Source organism: Amyelois transitella, chromosome 23 (assembly GCF_032362555.1).
Source record: "Amyelois transitella isolate CPQ chromosome 23, ilAmyTran1.1, whole genome shotgun sequence".
Taxonomy (NCBI): domain Eukaryota; kingdom Metazoa; phylum Arthropoda; class Insecta; order Lepidoptera; family Pyralidae; genus Amyelois; species Amyelois transitella.
Genome location: NC_083526.1, coordinates 2,180,628 through 2,202,956, shown reverse-complemented (window position 1 = coordinate 2,202,956; position 22,329 = coordinate 2,180,628). Strand labels below are relative to the sequence as shown.

General features: G+C 36.0%; 4 protein-coding genes and 1 non-coding gene across 7 annotated transcripts in view; 3 read left to right on the top strand and 2 right to left on the bottom strand.

Annotated features, from left to right (window-relative positions):
- Nucleotides 1–843: 843 nt before the first annotated feature.
- LOC106133031 (ornithine transcarbamylase, mitochondrial-like) lies at nt 844–11,923 on the top strand. The gene is made up of 7 exons (XM_013332621.2): nt 844–929; nt 1,381–1,501; nt 1,805–1,953; nt 2,570–2,723; nt 3,385–3,510; nt 10,609–10,782; nt 11,747–11,923. Exons 1-7 carry the CDS (start codon nt 859–861, stop codon nt 11,921–11,923), a joined length of 972 nt encoding a protein of 323 aa, XP_013188075.2. The 5' UTR covers nt 844–858.
- On the top strand, nt 3,744–8,659 carry LOC132903251 (piggyBac transposable element-derived protein 4-like). Of its 3 annotated transcripts, XM_060950967.1 has the most exons (4): nt 3,744–4,042; nt 5,523–5,657; nt 5,737–5,823; nt 6,016–8,659. In XM_060950967.1, exon 4 carries the CDS (start codon nt 6,630–6,632, stop codon nt 8,214–8,216), a length of 1,587 nt encoding a protein of 528 aa, XP_060806950.1. In that variant the 5' UTR covers nt 3,744–4,042; nt 5,523–5,657; nt 5,737–5,823; nt 6,016–6,629; the 3' UTR covers nt 8,217–8,659. The 3 variants fall into 3 exon arrangements, with proteins under 3 accessions (XP_060806950.1, XP_060806951.1, XP_060806948.1); XM_060950965.1 differs by lacking the exon at nt 3,744–4,042 and having other exon boundaries at nt 5,328–5,657; XM_060950968.1 differs by lacking the exon at nt 3,744–4,042 and having other exon boundaries at nt 5,327–5,657; nt 5,737–8,659.
- A 600-nt stretch (nt 11,924–12,523) lies between the features above and the next one.
- On the bottom strand, nt 12,524–14,885 carry LOC132901744 (small ribosomal subunit protein mS25). The gene is made up of 2 exons (XM_060951038.1): nt 14,614–14,885; nt 12,524–14,009 (listed from the first exon to the last, which is right to left on the bottom strand). Exon 2 carries the CDS (start codon nt 13,611–13,613, stop codon nt 13,110–13,112), a length of 504 nt encoding a protein of 167 aa, XP_060807021.1. The 5' UTR covers nt 13,614–14,009; nt 14,614–14,885; the 3' UTR covers nt 12,524–13,109.
- Nucleotides 14,886–15,704: 819 nt separating this feature from the next.
- Nucleotides 15,705–18,262, bottom strand: LOC106133060 (uncharacterized). The gene is made up of 3 exons (XR_009657360.1): nt 17,919–18,262; nt 17,324–17,432; nt 15,705–15,926 (listed from the first exon to the last, which is right to left on the bottom strand). It is a non-coding gene; the product is annotated as an uncharacterized LOC106133060 (transcript).
- A 711-nt stretch (nt 18,263–18,973) lies between these two features.
- Nucleotides 18,974–22,329, top strand: part of LOC106133040 (attractin-like protein 1) — a 35,854-nt gene continuing 32,498 nt past the window's right edge. Inside the window, exons 1-2 of the mRNA XM_060950945.1 lie at nt 18,974–19,273; nt 21,942–22,154. Of these exons, the coding sequence (XP_060806928.1) occupies nt 19,041–19,273; nt 21,942–22,154 (446 nt within the window). The 5' untranslated portion in view covers nt 18,974–19,040. The remainder of the gene's footprint in view (nt 19,274–21,941; nt 22,155–22,329) is intronic.

Here is a 22,329-nt window from a genome sequence, read left to right as displayed (position 1 = left end):
GTTATAAATTAAGGACTTGCAATTAAAAGGAATGATGCAGTAAAATCAAAAGCTTGTTTTGTTTATAATATTTAAGTACACTACCTGTTATAACTATCAGATACTGTTTCACCAAAGGATTTAATTGATAAACTAACATTTTCACTAAACAGAACAGCACACAAACGAACAAAAATATAATTAAAAACTAAGTGATAAAATTATATATTCCGTCATTGAGACAACAAGCGTGCAAAACAGCTGTATACAGATTTCTTTATACTGTATTTCTATGGAACGCTAACATCCGAAGCAAATAATTGAAATCATCACAAGCACTACATATAATATAATAAAGTAAAATCCCTGCTTTTCTCATTCTGTATGTATCCGCTAATCTCGAAAAGATGTGAACGGATTTTGTTCGCGTTTACAATGTGAGACAGATGATTTTCTGAGAAAGGTTTATAACATCTGTATAAGCTACGCTAGTAAGTAATAACTACACGTTAAATAGCATATTCTATTAGCCATGTAAGGGCGAACCCCGGGCTCCATTTATGAGATTATAACACATCCAGAAGGAGATAACGCCACGAGCTTCATTCACCTGATCTGACAGATAGTCAAACTTCTCTCCAGAAAGGTGAGGACGCAACCAACCTCTTGAATCTCTCTTGTTCGGAGTCAAACTTATAACACCTTATTTTTACGTCAGAGGTTAACAATTAAAAGAGTCATTCTCTTCGCAGCAATGACACTTTTTCATGAATTGTCAAAATGAAAACCACCAAACAATCACAATAACAAATGTTTTTGTGTCGAATTATCCTAAAATTCTTGTGAGATGTTACCTCATTTTCTGATAGAAACTAAATCATGAAACTGTTACAAATTATATCACAATGTGCAATCAAAGGGACGAGGAACTGCTCAATGGAATGCTGCTGGTTTGAACTTATTCTTCTTCTCTACTCATCCACAGTATATCATAAGTAATATAAGGATCTAACATTATTATCATGATTGATCACTGCATCTTTCATCAAAGGCTGAAGAGATTGCATCAGCGATAAGTCCGCCTTTGTGCCAACTCTATCTGTTTTGTGCTGTTTTGTATGTTTTATTGTTATGGTGCAAAAAAGAGTTTTATTTATCTATCTATCTTTCTGCTTGCCACGATTCAGTTCACGATCCCTAGATACATACCTAAGTACTTCTTTAGCTCCATCCACTTTTGTTATTTTGCCCCGTGTCGGCCAAAGCTCACTTCTTACATTTTCTATACATGATCTGCCAATGTCGATACGCTAAGAATTGATCTCAGTAACTCACAATGTTTTCCTCGCCACAATAGCATCGATTAGCGTTTCATACAAGTTAGAAATCTTTTATTTTCAGCCCGTCCAAACCACGTCATCTGATTTGCTTCAAAAACTGGTCAGCAAGCATGGTGATGGACATAATAAACAGTGCAATCAACCTCAAATGTGCCGTAAGGGACACACACAACAAGAGAATGGTGAAATTACGAAAATTTTATCAAAACACTAGATTTTTTCTCTAAGGTCTGCCCACGTGAAACTACTCGTAACGTTATTCCCCTTCCAATTAGAAGTTCCAATGAAAAGTTCTTATTCTATATTTAAACTTATATAATTATTTTTAAGGTTTATTAATTTCATTACAATACTGACTTATGGTCATCATAATCTATACAGATAGCAGTGAAAGCTCTTACCTTCATTGCCCTACGCCCTTGTTGTACTTAAGTATGTAACAATAGCAAATTTGAAATGTTTCCACCAAATCCTTTGCTCTCTAGGACATACTGCCCAACTCGAAGGTGATGATATTACAAGAAATGAATGTACCCATGCTGAACATGGCCGTGTCCAAGGCTGCCACCCTTCTCGGCGCTTACGACGTCAATATTGTGGACCATGTTGTCTGGGAGTATGACTATAACGGAAGGTAAGGTTACTATGGTCACGTCTTGAAAAAACCTGACAACTATTTGGGGAACAAATGTCATACTGTCTAAAAGGAAACCGAAGGAAATCCTTACTGGACGTTGTCATGGATGATATGCGATCCGCTGCCTCGGTTTTGTTGGTTGCGAATTCCCTGGAGACTTCAGGAGTTCACGAACTTTGAGAGACAATATACCTTCTCTCTTTCCACCAATCCAGTTTACTTCAAAACTAGAAATAGAAATTGATAAATTGTCTTTCAACGTTCGTGAATAAGTCCTTTGGGATTTCGCAATCAAAAAACGGTTTTGATAACATACATACGTGTAAATCCCTTGCGAGGTAGACAGAGCCCACAGTCTTGAAAAGATCACGTTAGCTGTTTGACTTTATGATAGAAATTTTTTTGATAGAGATTTAAATACAGACAGGTTTCTACCCCATCGCCTAAAATAAGAATCCCAAATTTATAAGCCTAATCCCTCAGTCGTCTTTTATGACATCCATGGGAATGATTGAATGGTGATAATAAAATAATTAATATTATACTTAAACTGGAATGAAAACTTTTTTTTAAATCGAGAGCTTCGTCCTCCAGTAAACCTTCCATATTCCAGGGTATTCTCATACATGGCCGACGCTATATTTGTGGCCACTACAACTCACATGTGCGTCCAGAGGTTCGCCCAGCAGTCGTCTGTGCCAGTCCTGTGCATGAGGTCCAGAACACACGCGAGTATTCAGGCCCTGGCGACCTGCATGTCTATTTTTGTAAGTATAACCATCAGCTACAAGAAATTTATTTAACTATATTAGACTAAATAAGTATCTCATTTTTCTTAAATTTAATTGTGTTTTTATGTAAATTTATATTGTGTTTATATTAGGTTTAGGTATATCGTACTTTGCAATTCATTTTATATGTACTGCGCTAATCGCCTTTTTATTTTAATTTCCTCCCACCCTAAGGTTGACTGGAAGAGATTGCTTTAGCGATAAGTCCGGTTTTGTACCTCATTGTCTGTGTTTTTTTTCTGCTTTTCTTTTTCTTATGGTGCAATAAAGAGTCTATCTACCTATCTATCTCAAATAATTCACTCACTTAGCATAGCGTATGTAATTCACAACGTTTTATATCTTAGCGTATTCCCAGGAGCACGCTTCGTCGCTACGCTTCGGGGCCAGCTCCCGTGGTATTACAGCACGCGCGACGTTGTTTTTATCGCGCGAAAAACTATCGCTGTTTCGCTTTTCATTATGACGTGAAACGTGGACAGGCGTTCGCTTTCTCACATACCTGTCTCCACTTTGCAAAGAGTTCTGGTTCGAAACCCTATGAACTGAAAATGTGACTAGTTATCTTGGTCTACGAGTAGATTTATGTCTCTCATTTTCAATTAACTCTCTAAATAAAATTATAAATTGTTTTCAGGAAGAATTCGGGACAATGCAGGGTGTGAACGTGTCGTGGATCGGACCCCCGCATCCGGTGCTGAATTCTTATTTACTTCTTTGTCCCATGCTCGGGGCAAACATTCGCTTCAAATGTTGTTGCAACGTTAGTGCATTTTACATTTTTATCATAGCACAAGGTCAACCAGAAGAAACACTTTCACACTCTTTTTTAATGAGCGTGTTGTAAATTCTCAATATTAAAATGTAGCTCAATTTGGCCTAAATCGGACTTGTTACCGTTTTCACTAATGCTACAGAACATATCATTGAGAATAAAATTTTGGTAACTTTCTTTTCTTTGGTATTTACGGCAGTTAGCAGTCTTACAGACTTCTTAACCCTTCGTAAGCTTTAGGCCGTATCCGGGCATGTACTAGGAATGCTTTGTTCCGGATCCGTCCAAATGCACTCGTCGTAGTTTTTACACAAATATAATATCTAATAACAAGAAATAAGGTGTTTTATTATTTGAAATGTATTTCTAACGAATGAAGCCGTCATAGACAACTGTCAAATATGAATTTCATCCGTTCATTTAGCTAACCAAGTCATTTCAAATTGTGACTTCGTTGTGTTGCAAAGTGACTGAAGAACGTGTGAGAAAACTCGTCTTTTTTGGCTGTAATTACAAACAGGTATGTAAATGTTTTTATTTCGTTATTATATAGTTACTTTCGAAGCAATTACGTGTAAAAGTTTATAGATTTAGTAAAAAAAGAAGGATTTTAGCTTTTTCAAAAGTAGATGGAGTGTGTTACATATTTCTTTCGTGTTAGTTTATGCATTATATCCAATACCTCTGTAATGGATATAATTGGTTTTAGATAGTAAATTTATTATACTATTGAAATACACTAACTTTTTTACAATAAATACATGGATTTTGTAAATATCTTATATTTTTCAAGACTGAGAATCCGTTACACGCACACATACGCACTATGTCCGCCATCTTACTTGTGTCGTACACTGTCTGTGTATTGTATCGCGACGCTAATATACAGCATGCTTTCAAAAGCCTCTGTGATTTATTCATTGATTGAAACTAAATCTACGAAATTTATTTTATTGGTTTTAGTCAAAATGTCGTTTGGTTTTGATGACATGATGTCATGATAGTTGGGAGATGGTATACAGGATCTACGCTCCGGTAACTCGTATCGCGCTGTGTTTTAGCTCGTTAGTTTTGTCTCCGTGAGCACTTTCTGATGAAGTGACATCGAGGGTCTGATGATGCAGTCGGAAGGTGGTATACAGGATCTACGCTCCGGTAACTCGTATCGCGCTGTGTTTTAGCTCGTCAGTTTTGTCTCAGTGAGCACTTTCTGATGAAGTGACATCGAGGGTCTGATGATGCAGTCGGAAGGTGGTATACAGGATCTATGCTCCGGTAACTCGTATCGCGCTGTGTTTTAGCTCGTTAGTTTTGTCTCCGTGAGCACTTTCTGATGAAGTGACATCGAGGGTCTGATGATGCAGTCGGAAGGTGGTATACAGGATCTACGCTCCGGTAACTCGTATCGCGCTGTGTTTTAGCTCGTCAGTTTTGTCTCAGTGAGCACTTTCTGATGAAGTGACATCGAGGGTCTGATGATGCAGTCGGAAGGTGGTATACAGTATACAGGATCTACGCTCCGGTAACTCGTATCGCGCTGTGTTTTAGCTCGTTAGTTTTGTCTCCGTGAGCACTTTCTGATGAAGTGACATCGAGGGTCTGATGATGCAGTCGGAAGGTGGTATACAGTATACAGGATCTATGCTCCGGTAACTCGTATCGCGCTGTGTTTTAGCTCGTTAGTTTTGTCTCCGTGAGCACTTTCTGATGAAGTGACATCGAGGGTCTGATGATGCAGTCGGAAGGTGGTATACAGGATCTACGCTCCGGTAACTCGTATCGCGCTGTGTTTTAGCTCGTTAGTTTTGTCTCCGTGAGCACTTTCTGATGAAGTGACATCGAGGGTCTGATGATGCAGTCGGAAGGTGGTATACAGGATCTACGCTCCGGTAACTCGTATCGCGCTGTGTTTTAGCTCGTTAGTTTTGTCTCCGTGAGCACTTTCTGATGACATCGATGTCTGGTTTGAATACATGCTAATAATTTTATTTTATTGACAGATTAAAATGGAACCCCAAACCCCAAGTACTTCCAGAAGCATGTTTGTCGGCTTGGAGGTGACTAGAACTCCTCAGGGATCCCTTATTCGGGGCAGAGATGTAGTCTTGGAGACATCTGGATCAGGGAGGATTAGAGTATGTTATTTTCCAGTTTTGTTAACTTTCCCTTTTACTTTAAAAACAAAAACTGATTATTTCGTATATTTTATTACAGCCTTGGCGGCCCCAAAATTTATCTGTGGAAGGCGAAGCCATAGAGATCGTGGATGAGTTGGTCCATGGCGGCGAAAAAGTAGCTGCTGTAAGAATGGTTTTCTTTTTTTTGATAACTTTAGTAGATGTTCAACTTTTTTTTAACTACCAAGATAATAATATGTCGAGATGTATACTAACTTATTGCTCACTTATTGATGTCTATTGTAAGGATTATCGAAACAAAATATTACCTATTATCACAACATGCAATGTTATTTACAAAATAATTATTTTTTAGGTACCAGAGGAACGTACGAAAGGTCAGCCGCGTAATCTTTTTGGCCGAGAACCTGTAAGTTTCATTTTCATAACACTCTTTGAAAGTATAAATTACTTGCATTGAGAAAGGGATTTTTATTTATTGCCGCTCTCATCGTGCACCGGACTATCTGATAGAAATCTAGTCCATCCAGTAACTAAGGTAATGTAACTAAGGGTGTTTGGTTTGTGCTTCAATAACACAATTCTGCTAAAATTGGCAATGCGGTATGAATGTATTGTAACTTCATTGATATAAAGGTGTTTGGTGTATGCTCAATAACGTAATTCAGCGAAATTGGCAATATGGCATGAATATATTGAAAGTTAATTGAATAAAAATGAACAGGAATCTCTATTCCTGTTCATCGTTGGGATACACTAATTATTCCTTTTTATAAAAATATTGTGGTTGGCATCTCTAACAATACCCGCTTTTGTTATGTTTGTGTGTATGCTTGCATGTGGTTTAGGGTTTGGTTTTTTTAATAGGATGAAGACATACTGGATCCTGAGCTGGCTGAAGAATTAGCCATCGACTCTGGAAGTGATGAGGATGCCGAGGAAGAATTGACTCTCGATCAGTTACAGCAGATGTTGGAATCAGATGACGATTTTATTGAAGATGAAGTTAGTGAGGAGCCATTGACTTGGTCATCTGATTTTAACGAATTTAGAGGGGTCAGGGAGGACTTCAACGAAGAAGCTGGTCCTAAAATTGAGGGAACAAGTCCTTTAGGCTTGTTTACTCAAATTTGGGACCAGCCTCTGATGGATTCTATTGTCCACGAAACGAATCATTACGCTTGGGAAACAATAACCGGTTTCTTTGAAACCGGAGACTCCATGCCAAGTAAATCTCGCATGAACGACTGGGTGGAAACTTCGGTTTCCGAACTATATAGGCTTATAGGTGTGATGATATTTATGTCAATATGTGTAAGAAGTAGGTTAGAGGAATATTGGATGACGGGTGTGATGGGTATGCCGGAGTTTCGAAAACTGATGTCAAGGGATCATTACGTAATGCTCTTAAAATTTTTGCACTTTACTGATAACAACAACATACATGTACAGGGGCGTGATAAGAAAATAGCTAAAATAAAACCTATTATAGATTATTTAAATAAAAAATTCCAGTCCATTTACGTGCCTCACAGAGAAGTATCGATAGACGAATCGTTGCTGCTTTGGAAGGGTCATTTAAGCTGGAAACAATGCATTCGTTCCAAAGCAGCTCGATTCGGTATCAAAAGTTATGAACTCTGTGAGGCCGTAACTGGATACGTAGTAAATTTAATTTTGTATGCCGGCAAAGGCACGACAACTGCAGAAACGGTTTACGGGTTTACTACATCCACTGCCAAAATAGTCCTTGAGCTTTTCAAGAACTATTTAGGCAAGGGATATACCCTGTTCATGGACAATTTTTATAATTCTGTTCCTCTGACCCAATTTCTAAAAAAACATAAAACTGACGTAGTCGGTACTCTGAACCGTCGCCGAAAAGACACGCCCGTAGAAATCCAAAATTTGCAGGATAAAAGGATGGCTAGGGGTAGTGTGGTAAGTAGACACTGTGGTGATGTATCCGTCATAGCATGGAAAGATGTGAAGCTTGTCACCACTGTATCTACTTACCACAAAACAGATATGGCTCCAGGGCACAGGGCTGGCCAACCCTGCTCCAAACCAGTCGTGGTCCATGAATATAATAAATACATGGGAGGCGTCGATCTCAAAGATCAAAAGCTAAGCATGTATTTATTAGAAAGAAAGAGGGGAATCAAATGGTATATTAAAGTTTTTAGACGTCTTTTAAATATATCTATTTTAAATGCATATATTATATATTGTGCTAACATTGGCCAGCATAAAAAAATGACTCACCGCCAATTTCGTTTCAAGCTTGCTGAAGAGCTCTGCTTAGAATTCGGACAAAACGTCTCCTCACGTTCGCGCCAGGTCCCCATCCCCACCTGTAGCAGGCTGAACAGGGATTTTAATCATTTCCCTGTTCATAATGAGGTGACCGAGGAGCGAACCAAAAAACAAGATAAATTTAAGAGGGGACGTTGTGTTAGATGCAGGCAAAAATGTAACATCGCGTGCAGTCATTGCACGGTGTATATTTGTGTTGGCCAATGTTGGCTTGAGTATCATACTTTAGAAAATCTATAGTTTGTAAATTACTTCTGTAGTTACATATATATAAAATATATAATTAAATATTATCTATTTATTTATATTAGTTATATATTTATATAAAATGTGTGATGTAGTAGTCAACACACCAGACTGCTACTTCCAGGTCTCGGGTTCGATCCCCAGTCAGGTCAAGTTGGTAAATTATCTTTTTCATATTGACTTCTGATCTTGGGTGTTTATCTATTTATGTATACATTATTTTATTTTTAAATATTAATATTAGGATTATTGTTTAAAAATACTTTTTTCTCTTTGATCCCTTCTTTCTTAGGACTGCACTGGTTTGGTCTACGGGTTATAAGATACATAGAATGAATATACAAATAAAATAAAAAAAAAAAAAATTCAAAGCCCTTCAGGCGAGTAGGCGACCAATACTGTTGAAAAGAGTTTCTTTCGGCGTTTCTTCTCTTGCAGTGGTCGGTTACGAAGCGCTAGTAGTCTTTAGCTTTGAAAGAATTAATAATTTTAAATTTGAGTTTTGAATACATATCTATTTAATTTATCTAAATCGATAATTTTTACATGTAATTTGACGTAAAAAAGTGCCTACAAAGGCCTATTTTCTGAATAAACGTTTGAGTTTGGTTACAGTCGGCTTGAGCTCGATCGAACGCATGCGTGTTTTGAGTCCAAACATGCTTTGTTTAAAATTTAAGTTGACGTCATTTAGAGACACTGCTGCAGTGCAGTTTGGTGCCTATTCTTCTGTTATCCTATTCTTCACTTGCGCTTCTGAATTTGTGTAAACTTTTTTGCATATGAATATTCTGCAGACTGTTTAAATAACACCCTTTTAAAACGTTGTTGTTATCAGTAAAGTGAAATGATGGGAATCTAAAATTTCGATTCCTACGCAAAATTTTTTTGTTTAATTTGAATTCATAATTCATTAAAAATAAGTATTTTTTTTTACAAAACAACCGACTTCAACACTATTCCCTATCTCAAAAATTACTGAACCGATTTTGATGAAAGTATTTTTTTTCAATAAGTCTTTATATATTACATAGTTCTTATCATTATAGATTTATTGAAAAAAAAAACTTATCAAAAACAGTTCAGTAATTATTTTTACAAAATTGTAATTTTATTTTTATTTTTTCATTGGTAAAAATAATTCCTAGTATGTACTATGAATCATTGGTAAAAATAATTACTAGTATGTACTATGAATTGAATAGGTTTAGAGTAGTGGAAACCAATAAACATTGTACATTTTTGTATTCCAATAAAAGAAACATTTTAATCAACATTTTATTTTTATTTTTACAAGACACTCTTTTCCAAATTACTAACGTGCACAACTAAAAACAAACATCCTGTAGATATGCCCAGATCCGACCTAAAGCAGTTAGACAAACATTGACAGTGGACGGATACGGCCATCAGCAGTTAGGCGTTAACCACATGCCGCCATTTTGTCCAGATACGGCCATCAGCAGACAAGCAAGGCAAACAAGTCACGCACACAGACATACATTTTTCTAGTTTTTGGCTATGGTTTTTCGCTCATTTTCTCTAGGCAAGCTATATATGTCTGATATAAAAACGAAACTACAATTTTTCGTGTTTGCCACACTGCCCTTACAGTTGAGCAAAGACAAATGTAAGTGAATGAACGAGCCAATTGAAAAAATGATAGTTTTCTAGGTAAGTTTTCAGTTTTTAGTAGAAATATACTATTTTAAGACATTTAGATACATTTTACTTGTTGTTTTGTGAAGCCAAATACATTATTTACGATTACAATGCCTCAAATAAATCTACATTTCAATATTTTCATGGTAATAGAAGTATAAAGTTTGCGTTGTAGAAGTTGCAAAATGGCGAAATCGTGATTCTTACTGGATTATTTGTGAAGACGATTTTAGAGAATTTTACTTGGGACATAATAACTTTTTGGCACCATTAAATTCCTCAATTATTGGACTTTGTGGAATAGTAAACAAAAACAGAATATATGAAAGATGTAAATTGCAAAATCAGTAAAATATTTACAATGGATAATTTTTCGGTAAGTTTTGAATTCAGTGACCTAAATATAATAAACGCAAGTGTTTTTTCGCATCAAAATTTATTGCATATGATTCTTCATTTATAACTCTTTAAAAAAAAATAAATTTTTGGGTAGGTCCCAAATAATTATATACAGATATACAACAAAATCTAAGACACTGCGCGCCCGTCCGCCGCGGCGCTTGAACGCCGCAGACGAGGTGCGCAGTTTGCGTATAGCCGCCGCAGCTGAAGGGTTAACACACTTGGTGTGATTCGTATTCTGAAGCGCGGCAGTTTTACAGTGAATTTTTACCGACTTTACATAATGAGGTTGAGTTTTTAACAAGGTTCTCCTCGGAAACAGGTGACCCCTATTTCTCCTCTTCTGAAGAAGGCAAGCGAAGAGATGTCCGAAAAATCTTCGACGGAATGCAAGCAATGCAGCAATAAGTGCGAAGTACTCCGTAATACTTGTGTTGTCCTGTCAGGGCCTTCTCCGAGGAAGGAGAAGATGCAAGAGTTCCAGTTAGGAGTACAGGTTGGTTGGAACTATTTGAAAGTCTCTCTCTGATATTTGCTCGTTTTAGCCGCCTTCAAAAAAAGGTTCTCTGTTTGACCTCTTTGTTCTGTGTTTAGTCGCAATTATTTCGCGTTGAACTGAACCGGTTTTGCTCCGGTTTTCAGGAGAGTTTTTGTTATACTTAGGGAAAGGGTTTAGAAATTTGAATGACTTCAAAAAAGGAGTATATTGATTGAAGGTGGATCTCTTTGTACAAAAGAGATTATGTGTCCACTTTTCAACAATTTCCTATTAACCTTCCACATTTGCCTACGGTTTACGATTCGGAAATCCTGACGCCACTTCGGGCATACAATAGTCATTTAGATGCCTCATTCCAAGAGTACGGGAACCCACACTGCAATGCTAGATATAGGCCCTTATCTGTTCTCTCTGAAGAGGAGCCGAGGAAACGCTTTTAAACCATGATCCTGAACCGGGAGAGTTAGGTTTTAACATGAAGTAACCAGACTCTAGTCTGGCCTCAACCTTTGCAGGGGAACCTTCATATTGGATCGTGCTAAAGCTGTATTTATATATGTTAACGGAAATGTATGTAATCCGTCATTGTATACAATTCCTAGGAAATGTATGTAATTCCTAAAATAGGCCGGAAATGTGTAATATAAATTAAATTAGATTCCTAAATAGCAATCGGAAATGTAAAACCCGTAGTACGCGGGGATAGCGGGGCGAGGGGCATCATTTAGAATGTTAACAAACGCTAAGAATACCGCTTATCGAAGATGAACGTTACAAATAGAAGAAGTTTCCACGGCAAGAACAACAGCTAGAAATAGGGCAGCATAAATAAATTAATAAATATAATTTTATACATTTCCGTTAACATATACAAAACAATCATTGGAATTTGGATTTGGAATTGGATTGAAGAATACTCGTATGTACAATGGCGGACTTACAAAATTTTATTTTCTTTCAGGATATCATGCAGAACACTCTTTGCCAATGGATATACTTCCACACGTGTCCTCGCGGTAAGGAGGTCGATGACTTCCTCTTCAACCACTGCAATGCTCGAACCTTCTCAGCGTTTGAGAACATGCATTTCATATCCGCTGCATTAATGGCATATGCTATCAAGAACTATCGCTTTTGAATGTTATATGTTACACATAAAATTGTGCCCCTTTCCTGGCGGTGAGGGCAGAGACATATTCCAACTAATGAATGCGAAAGTATGTTTGTTTGTTTCTTACCTCGTCAAGGGTTCTAAACCAATCTTTAAAAAAAATTCGCGTATATATAATTCAGTCTGGAGTAAGGCAAAGGATAACTTCATTGTGATAAAAACTTTGGTTCACATGGTATTTACGAAAACCCTGATTTATTTTGTAGGTGGCGCTAATTAATCGCGGGCGAAGCTGCGAGTAAAAGCTAGTTTTAAATAAATAAGCTATTGAAGAATATAGCTTTCTTTTAGGTCCTTGTTACTGATGTGCTGGGATAGAACTTTATTCTACTTTGCACATACAGTTTATTAGTGTTTGCTTAAAAAGCTGATCATCAGTGGTTGAACTGGTGCCCGGTTAAAATGTGTGATATGCAGAAAGGCACAGGTACAAATCCCGCCTCGGTCATGTACAGATGGGAGTTGCTTCGTGTAAAAACCTGACTCACCCAATCCATGATTCATGGTCAAAGGCGATACCCTGGACTCCTGGGGTCTAGTTGAGGATGCAACTGGACTAAAGCCAGGAGGAAAAAGAGTGTTTGCTTAAAAACTAGTTTGCCAGTCAACAAAGGTCTCAATTTTTTTAATGTGATGTATTTTGTATTTTTATTTAAAAATGCAAATGTTACTCAGCATCTTTTTATAATGTTTATGGTGAATTGAGAATATTGTAAATTAAGTTTGTATTGAAACATATTTAGTAATGTTATCAATTTATTCTACTATGTTACATTATCTACAATTTTTTTCTTGTTACAGTGCTTGTTTTTTAATTAAATTATGTTGTTAACAGTTTTGAATGAATTTGATTAAAAATTAAAACATCACAATAGCACCAGGCTCATATAAAAGAAAAAAATGCAATACCATGTTAAAATTCTTTGACCATGGTAACAAATTACAACTTATTTGCCAAAATGCATTTTATAAAGCTTTATTTTACAAGTTTATTTTAAAGTAAATAAGACTTTTAAAGTAATTAAGACTAAAGTAAAGCAGTTTGATAAACACACAAAAGAAAGTTTGTTTTATTGAGAAATGGAGATGTAAACTATGTACATTCTAACTATGGTATAAAACTAACTAAATTTAATTACAACTACAAAAACATTTAATCAGTCGCGTACTTGTATTTCCCTCTCATTAACCTAGGCAAAGGCACAACGCCGGGACACGGCACCTGCCCATATACTTCACAAATGCACGGTCTCTCGCAACCAATGCCGAAATTGGCGGGATTATCCTTCTTCTCAGCTGCCACCGCCTCCGCGGCCAAAACCTCCTTAGATTTCCCCACTGTGCTTATCAAATGCTCCAAAATATCCTCTTTCGATTTGTTATCTATATCCACCAATATCTTCCTCCCATCTTCAAAATAACACTTGATAAACGGCGAAGGTGTAAGGTTCTTTAACGTAGCCACTTGCACATTTGGGTTCTTGTACTGTATTTGGGGCAGGAACCAAAAAACGAAATCTTTAGCGCCGTTATTGTTGTCCCCTACTATATTGTAAGCCACAGAGAAAATCTTGATTTTATCTTTTAGAACTAATCTTCCAGCATTTAAATAATTGAGTGTACGGCGAATAGGCGCTCTCCCTTTCATAAATGGCATTTTATTTGATTTAAATTATGCTTTTTAAATATAAAAACGATGAAAGAGCTACTTTAACCTCAAAAAATCTCAAGACGAAATTTTTGATTTCATAATTCATACATTCTGTGACAGTGACAATGACAAATATCTTGTCACTGTCACATTTGACAGTTAATATTTTTTTATTTGCTAAATGTTGATTTGTAGGTAATGATTTTCATAACATACCTATGCCTCATTTACACTGACTAACACAAGGACGTATGTTTAGTTCCTTATATTTTTTGGATTTACTCCGAGGTGTCTTCAACCACCACAGATTTAAAAATATTAGCAACCACACAGATCAAGGAATAATACTACAGGTAAAAAATTATTTGAGGTACTCCTGATGGGACAAGGTAAGTGCGTTCCCTTAAGGGGGTGATAGACGTACCAACTTAAAGTCTGCGGTTTTAAAGATCGCGAACTTACTTGGCTCGACGTCGGCGATACACGCGCCAACTTACTCATACCGTATCGCGATGTCTTCCATTGATATATTGTTATTATTGTTATTATATATTATATTATATATTATATACACACAATAATTTATATTATATTATAATATAAATTATTGCGTGCTTGAAGCTTCAAATTTTTGTCTTTTTAGTCGCTGCTTCTAATTTTCCAAAGACAAGGGTTATTTCGGAAAGCTTCTATAAATTCGGTTAGCAGTTCATGTGAATAAGTTCGAAAATCACACATTTTGAGAAATTTCTGAATCAAAATTAACAAAAATTGCAATTTAAACAAGCGTGCGCGTCCACAGACTGGCGAAACAAAATGGCGGCTCGCGGCTGGCAGTGCTGCCACACGTACGAGCCAAGACGAGCTACGAGTAAGATTTCAAACCGGTTGGATCGCCGACGAACTTACTCGGCGGTTTTAAAGTACGCGTACTTACGGTGACACACGAGCGAAAAAGGTCGTCGAGCCATAAGTACGCGTACTTGCTCGCCCGTCTATCACCCACTTTACGGCGGTTGCGAATAAACGTCGGATTATAGCAGTCTCCTTCAATAAAAACTCATCAAATCCGATTAATATGAGGATTGATCTAAGGAGATAAATGGACTTCTTATCGCCAGGTAAAGAAAGTTGCCATCCGATCTCGGCACTTTCGAATAGTCATCTCATTCCCATGTATATCGTAAAATGCGACTAAGGGGATAGGCACAATCATTTATTATAATTTTTAGTACAATTATTGATAGGATCGTGGGAAGTGGAAAGATGTACTCTCTGCCTATCTGATATATCGGAGCTTAATAAAACAACCGCTTTGCTTCAATGCTGGTTTATTACTGAATAGATACCCGCAAGACTTGACATAAGGAGTAATCAAAACTACATACAGTACACTATCCCTTTGGGAAAGAGGCGTGGTTTTATATATGTATGGAATAAAAAGATACTCGGGTCAGATGCCTCTCCTCAATTTTCCGTGGCAAGAACGCAACATGTTAAGTCGTAGTGCTGCTGCGATCTCCCCGGCGCCCCTTATTGTTACAGCCCGGGAGCAACATATATAAGCGCAGGCTCGCCCCGGGCCTTCGCCTTTGAACAACTTTAGCGCTCATCAAGTAGCTCGCTTTCCTCTGGCGGCTCTTTGCTAGATCTCATGTCTATAGCTAAACCCATGCTCTCTTATAATTGTATACTTAAGTAGTCCTTAATAAAGGTTGAAGTCATTTTAATGAATTTTAAAATTATCTCTCATCTCTCCTATCTGCGACGTTTTACCTAAACGTCACAAGATACAAAGGCTAAGAGGATGTTTACAAGAGCAGCTAATCATTATCATTTTAGACGTTCACTGCTGATTTGCTATACCACTGCTTGACCTTGATTTATGACTTTTTAATGAGACGTAGAATCTATTGTTATTGGCCGTGGTCCTAGGTGGACCACGACCCAGGTCAATTGGTGGATCAAGGATTCGCAGTTCATATCTTTACTGATCAGATTCATCTACAATGACTGTATCCTGGTTAATAATTCAATAAAAAAACAATTCTTTTCTCTGCAATTTAAAAAAAGAAATGGAAATAAGCAAAAAAAAAATCACGAACAAATCATTTACTTTTATAGCACAATAGTCAATCGTCGTCGCTGGGATCCCAATCTTCACACAGTCCACACATGTGGCACAAAAAAGCACATAATGTGATGCAGCAGATGCATTTCAATATTCGGCAACAGCTACCGCCGCAGTTGGGACAAAGACAACAACACATCGCTTAGGTTTTGTAATCGAATTTCAAAAAACAACTCTTTATAAATACGCTGAAACAAGTATATTTAAGTTAAGAATCTGGTCAAGTTTGCAACCACGCGCATGGTGAGGGTTCTTTATATTTTCATTGTCTCGATCCATGGATATTTAAATATGATAAATTTTATTTCATATTTTATATTTTATGAGTAGGTCCATATTTTTTTTATGGTACCCTTCCAAAAGTGCTCACTAAGTTTTATTTAAAACTAGCTTTTTTTCTGGAATATCCCACGACAGCTAAGAGGGGCTTCGCTTGGAAATTCCAGAAAAAAATTGCCTTTTCCCGAGTCTTTTCTATGATTGTACCAAATATTGTAAAAATCAGTTCAGTAGTTTTTGAGTTTATTCGTTACGAACATGCAAATATTTTTATTAGTAGAATGAATTAATTTAAAAAATTCAATTAATTATATCTCAATCATCAATGAAATATCTAACGCAAAACGATACGCTAATGATTCTAGGGTTTTTTTTTTATGATTACGGCACTCTAAACTGGCAAAGTCTTATCGCGAATAGTTTCTAGTATCTTATGCCGGAAGATACATAAGATAGGAAAGTCGTTTATTGCATTAAGTTTTGCGTAAATACTGTTATCAAGTAAAGATAGCTATTAAAAAACAAATAAACACGCCTCATTTATGGGTAAATATCTACTTAAGGCCATGACACACTAATTGCAAGCAACTAATTGTGTACGCACCAAAGATGTAGCAGGTTGCTGCATGGCCGCTTTGTTTTGAAAACAGGCACTAAATAATCTTAGTCCGATTATTATTTTATTTTATTTTATTTATGAAATAATCACCAGCACTTTGAATAAATATTAAAAGTTTTATTAATGCCAATGACCACGGCAAGGACTGACAAGCTCACGTGTGGACGTGGTATTAATTCAAAAGGAACGCAAAAGTATGTTTTTTGGTACCATTTCACTGTATCTATATCCACTAAGCACCATTTTTGTAAAATTTAGAACCAATTAATTTAAAAATGACTACTTTTTTATATCGGGAAAAGGGAGATTATAGTTTAATTCAATTATCATTCTAATGACGAATCTTCAAAAAAGCTAGACTAGACTTAATCACGGGTAGGTTTTATTTGACAACTGAAGACCATCAAATTTGGAATCACAAAATAGTAAGATTTCGAACGTAGAATCGAAGTCTAGTTTTTCATTTCTTAGGTGAACCGTAGGCAACCTTGCTAATGTACAGTCAACCTCGTCAAGTTAACTTAGAACTAGAACTATGACGCGTTAGTAGAGGCGAATCTGCAGTGAATTTGGGAAGGTAGATATGCAGTTCATTAAATCGGGGCCAGATAAACTTGATTTCCTATGGCATTGGCTTAAAAACAGGTTCAGATTTATCTACTTCGTTCTAATGTACGTATGACTTACATTTTCCTGTGCAATATTAACTTAACCGTGCCGTTGGAGACGACAAAAAGCAGCAAACCGTGATAACGATAGCACTTGCACCAAAACCTTTATTATTCTTGTTGCTCATCTTAAAAGAAAAATGTTGCATTAGTCATCCATCTATAGAATACATACATACATATAAAATCATTTCCAGAGGGGTAGGCAGGGATACATTATTCCACTTGCCACGATCTCTGCATACATCTTTCGCTTCGTTGCTAGCTTACTATACAGGCTTTTCGTAAATTCCACGGTAACTTTAGTTTTTACTGGGATTCCCCGGAAGAAAGTAGACCTTACAATTTGACACTTCCGGGATACGCAGTAGTAATTTACTTATTAGAAATTTTCTGCACAGCGTCAATAGAGTAGAATTTTGTCCAAATTTCGTGCTGGACACTAATAAATTGCAAATGTTTGAACCTATTTTACATAAAGCCGGGTAAATACCGGACTAACGAATATAAGCACAATTGTTGGCTCTCGAAACGTTGGTAATCTTTAAACCGTCCTAACGGAATTAATAATGAAAAAAAAAAGTATTTTTTTCTTTCATTATTTGTTTAATTACCTGTTACAATATCCGATAACTGATTTCGTTGTTCACCATACAATACGTCACAGCCGCATATATGTCCAATAAATGAAAATAAAGCTGTGCAACATAAGCACTTGCTGCACAAACTACAGTAGCACCAGTACCAAAAATTCTGACACTTCTCTTTAGTCTTAGAACAACAGTGACTCTTCCTCAAATTGGGATTTGAAATTATACCTTTCTGGAGAAGCATAAAGACCAAGCATTATGTTTATTCTGAGTATAGTTTCACAATTAAAATGTACATAAAATTATTTGAAATCAGGGATCTACTTAATCATTTTCGGTACCTAATCGTCAATAAAAATTATCCTCGGCAATTACCGTGACGAATAACGTCACTTAATTTTTTTTACTTAGAGATACTAGGTGATAGTTTAGATCGAAAAGTACCAATATACTTATTCTTAATTAATAATGAATATGAAAATACTATTTTTTTAAATAATGGTTTATTAATAAATTACCCAATCAAAACTAAAATATTTTTAGCAACTTGGGTTTTTTAACATTTTTATTCCGTACTCGTTAGTAACATGCGAGTAACTAAACATCGTCCAGCTCCAGGGTGTGCATGGGTCTTGTTTCCCTAGCAGAATCGCAATGAGATGTCAATGCCAACGTAGCAAGACAAAAAAAAAATAAAGTAATGTCAAAATTGTACTGCCATAATTATAAATTTTACCATTAGTTGGGGAGAGACAGAATTGCACGTGTTTTACTTTTATGTAGGTAGTTTGAAAGACAAACTCATATCATCGTATTGTAGATATTTTCAGAATACGTTTTTATTTATTTCGAATTATAAAATTACATTTAGTGGCGCTGTGCTGCACTGCAGCTCCTAATGAAAATCATCACAGGTTAAAAGGTACTTTGTTTTTCAATCAATTAATTACTTTCCTTTTCAGAAATGAAGAGTAACTTTAATTTGAAATATTTTTTACTTGATTTTTACTTAAGTAAATATTTATTTGGGAGTACGTTATATTTATAATGACAACACCAACATTAGTACCGTACGAAAATTACGCGACGTTGAACCGCTTTTACGTCCGCGTTTATTAAAATTTATTGAAAAATGAATACATCAAAATGGTAGAATCCTTACAAATGTTCTTATTTCTCTTCAAATCTAAGTACAGACGAAAATGGTCGTGGTTCTCGCCGTTTCTATGTTCAGTTCTTATAGTGTTATTGTTTTGCAATGGTATTCTGTCTAGGTGTAGTGATCATAACTGTTTGAATGGTGCATGTAAAAATGAGACTTGTATTTGTTACGAGGGCTGGCAGGGCCCGGAGTGCCAGTACTGCGGCGGGAAAGTCAAGTAAGTGATACAAAGCATGTTTTCCAAAATTTGTATAGGCCCACATAGTTCGCTGACCTATTTGACAAACGCGCCTTGTCACACACAAGTAAGGAAAAACAAGCACGATTTTTCGAGAGAAAGCAGAAGATTATCCAATTATCTTCTTTGGCTTCTTCGTTTCCTCCTAAGCTTGTCGCGAAGGTTGTTTTAAATGGGCATTCATTGCAAAAACTTATTGACAAAGGCAAATATAAGTTTGTTTATAAAAATTTATTCTAATATGATGTTTGCCCATAACATTATATCTAATATTTAAAGGCTAATAACATCTTATTAGACTTTAAATTTTTTGGTCACCTGTTAAAAATCCTACATTACTCCAATCCAGGGTGAGATAAAACCTTTAAGAATTGAGTCAAGATATACATCTTCCTTATTCTTAACCCATCAATTATCATATACTTTTATTGAAATAAGCTTCATTGTTCTTATGGTAAGGGAAACATCATGAAGAAACCTACACCTTCAAGCAACTGGAAGATAAACAATGATCAATCCAATAAGTTAGGTTCTTGTTATTTGAATTGATTACACTAGCTTTATATTTTTTAAGGAAATTGTTATATATCTTTCCTAATAAAAATAGTCACTATACAATGCTGCATACAAATTTTCAAAAAGGAAAAATTTATTAATTGTTTGTTTGTTTGTTCTTGTCCAATCTTAAAGATTAGGTACCTACGTCCTTTACAAGCCATGAATCAGGGCAAACAACCTAACAAGTTTTGAATTTGTATGTATGATGGAATTTTAATTGCATATTATGCCACTGGTTACAACTATGATTCACATTTTGTCTGGTGATAATTGGTACTGAAAGAGCGATAATAAGGAAAACTTAATTGTCCATTATTGAGTACTAAAAATACCAACCATAGACTATTCAAATGAATAATAAATAAATAAACCTTTATTCAGATTTTTGTAAAACTAAAAACTTCATTGAATTCATTGGTATAATTTATGTTTGGCCGTATTTTTCAGATAATCTGTTTGTCAGTCGGCAAAATTCACTAATCTTTCCTTTTCTAGGTTACCACTGAGTGATTATCTTGCTCCGTTTTTTCTTCGCCCTTTATGTGCCAGCCCATCGCCATTAAAATCTTTTGATCTTCACATTTATAATATAGACTTGTTTCTTATGGTGTGGCAGGTCACCTTATCCAGCTTTTTTATTTCAATTTTTTTGCATCCAAAAAGTCATTCTAAATATACTTAGTATTTGCCAAATGGGTTATTTTCAGCAGCCTTCTGTGGCCTGGATAACTGGTTAGAAAACTGTTTTAACTCTTCTTCTTGTTATTTCCGGTCACATCCTCACTTCAGGAGAGGAGACCAAGTTGTATGTTTGATTATTGTCCTGGATTGGGTGAGTCAGGTTCTTGCATGAAGCAATTCCCAAATGACCTTCTTGACCTTTGCTTGGGAATTTACACAACAACTTGCCTGAATTTGCAGGTTTCTTAACAATGTTTTCCAAAAACTAATTTGGCATACTTTCATTTAGAAATATTACTTCAAACCAAATTCAAAGTAGTAAATTAAAAACTCTAAGTAGCATTAAGACTCTCTGTAAAAGTCCTTGACTTATTGACTCAGTAATTTCATCTCCGTCACATTGTGCTAACACATTTCACAATTATAAATTAAACAACAAAACAATGTTTTTGTCACCTTTAAACCTTTTTCATATGCTATTTTGAATGGTTTTTAGTTTTAATTATGATAGTGTCAGGGAAGCGAGATAAAACGTTGCGAAGAAGCTGGCTCACAAAAACTAAATTTCCCGTGGGATTTGCGAAAAACCTGTTTTTGTTTGTAGATGGCATTAAAAACGCGAAGCCGCAAGTAAAAACTAGTCATAGATAAAACTAAGTTAGGTATGCACATGCATTCCATACATTGTAATTAGAATTTAAAATGAATAAAACATGTCTAATTACACATTTCTATATCTTAGTAATATTTGTTCGGTTGCATAAATTAAAATTTATCAGTTGCAGAAAAAAAAATATGTTCTCTTCGTGACATTCAGGGCATTATACACACAACATTCAAATGAATGTCTGCTAAACATTACAATGCACATTAACCTGCATTCCATTGCCACTTAGCAAAATTTAGTTCATACAGTTATAATAGTTAGTTACATACAGTATGGATGCTCCCTTGCTGGTTTACTATGTTAAGAAAAAAACATAGTGTGTGCTAGCTTTCCATACAGATCAAAACTCTTCTTTGAGGCGATGGATTAGCTACCTGTCACTATATGAATGTCATATTCCGTCATTAAGCCATACAGCTGTGTGGCCCTTCAGTATTTTCGAGACTGTTGCCTCTTTTTACCCTATATAGATAAAGACGTGATTCTATGTATTGCATTAGGTGTTTAACTAAAGATTGAAATCCATTTGCTTAATTTATTCTTCTGCCTCTCTCAAAGACTATTCCAAATTTAATTCTCAGTTATTATGTCAGATTTATTTATCTAAATAAAACTTCATAATTAATTATAATCACAAAAAGTTGGACTATGTTTTAATCTGTGTAAAATAGAAAAAAAAAAATCTACGTCAAATTTCAGAACAAATTGCCATTGAGTAAAAAATAAACTTTCGTATTCCAGGTTGACAGATCCCACGGGCATAATAACCGATGGCCCTGGAAATTATAGCGTCTCAACGCAATGCTCGTGGCTGCTAGCGCCTCCGTGGCTCGGCCCCACGGCGCCCACCATCAGGATCAGGCTGGAGAGCTTCGCGACTGAGTGTGGGTGGGACCATCTGTATGTGTACGATGGGGATAGCGTGAGGGCGGAGAAGTTACTGGCTGTTTACAGGTGAGCATGGAAAAAAAAGTTAAGTTTTTTTTTCTTTATCTTGTTTGAGGTTTGGACTCACGGCTTCCACCGTCAGGATAAGGCTGCAGAGCTTCACGATTGGGGTGGGTGGGTCCATCTGTATGTGTATGATGGGGATAGCGTGAAGGCTAATCAGTAACTGGCTGTTTCTTAG

Bases quoted from the DNA above. Each gene is read 5' to 3' on its own strand.
- LOC132901744 (XM_060951038.1), bottom strand. From the start codon at position 13,613: ATGCCATTTATGAAAGGGAGAGCGCCTATTCGCCGTACACTCAATTAT.
- LOC132903251 (XM_060950967.1), top strand. From the start codon at position 6,630: ATGTTGGAATCAGATGACGATTTTATTGAAGATGAAGTTAGTGAGGAG.
- LOC106133031 (XM_013332621.2), top strand. From the start codon at position 859: ATGAAACTGTTACAAATTATATCACAATGTGCAATCAAAGGGACGAGG. The intron at 3,511-10,608 runs GTTAGTGCATTT...CCTCGGAAACAG, and splicing joins GCTTCAAATGTTGTTGCAAC to GTGACCCCTATTTCTCCTCT. The intron at 10,783-11,746 runs GTTGGTTGGAAC...ATTTTCTTTCAG, and splicing joins AGTTCCAGTTAGGAGTACAG to GATATCATGCAGAACACTCT.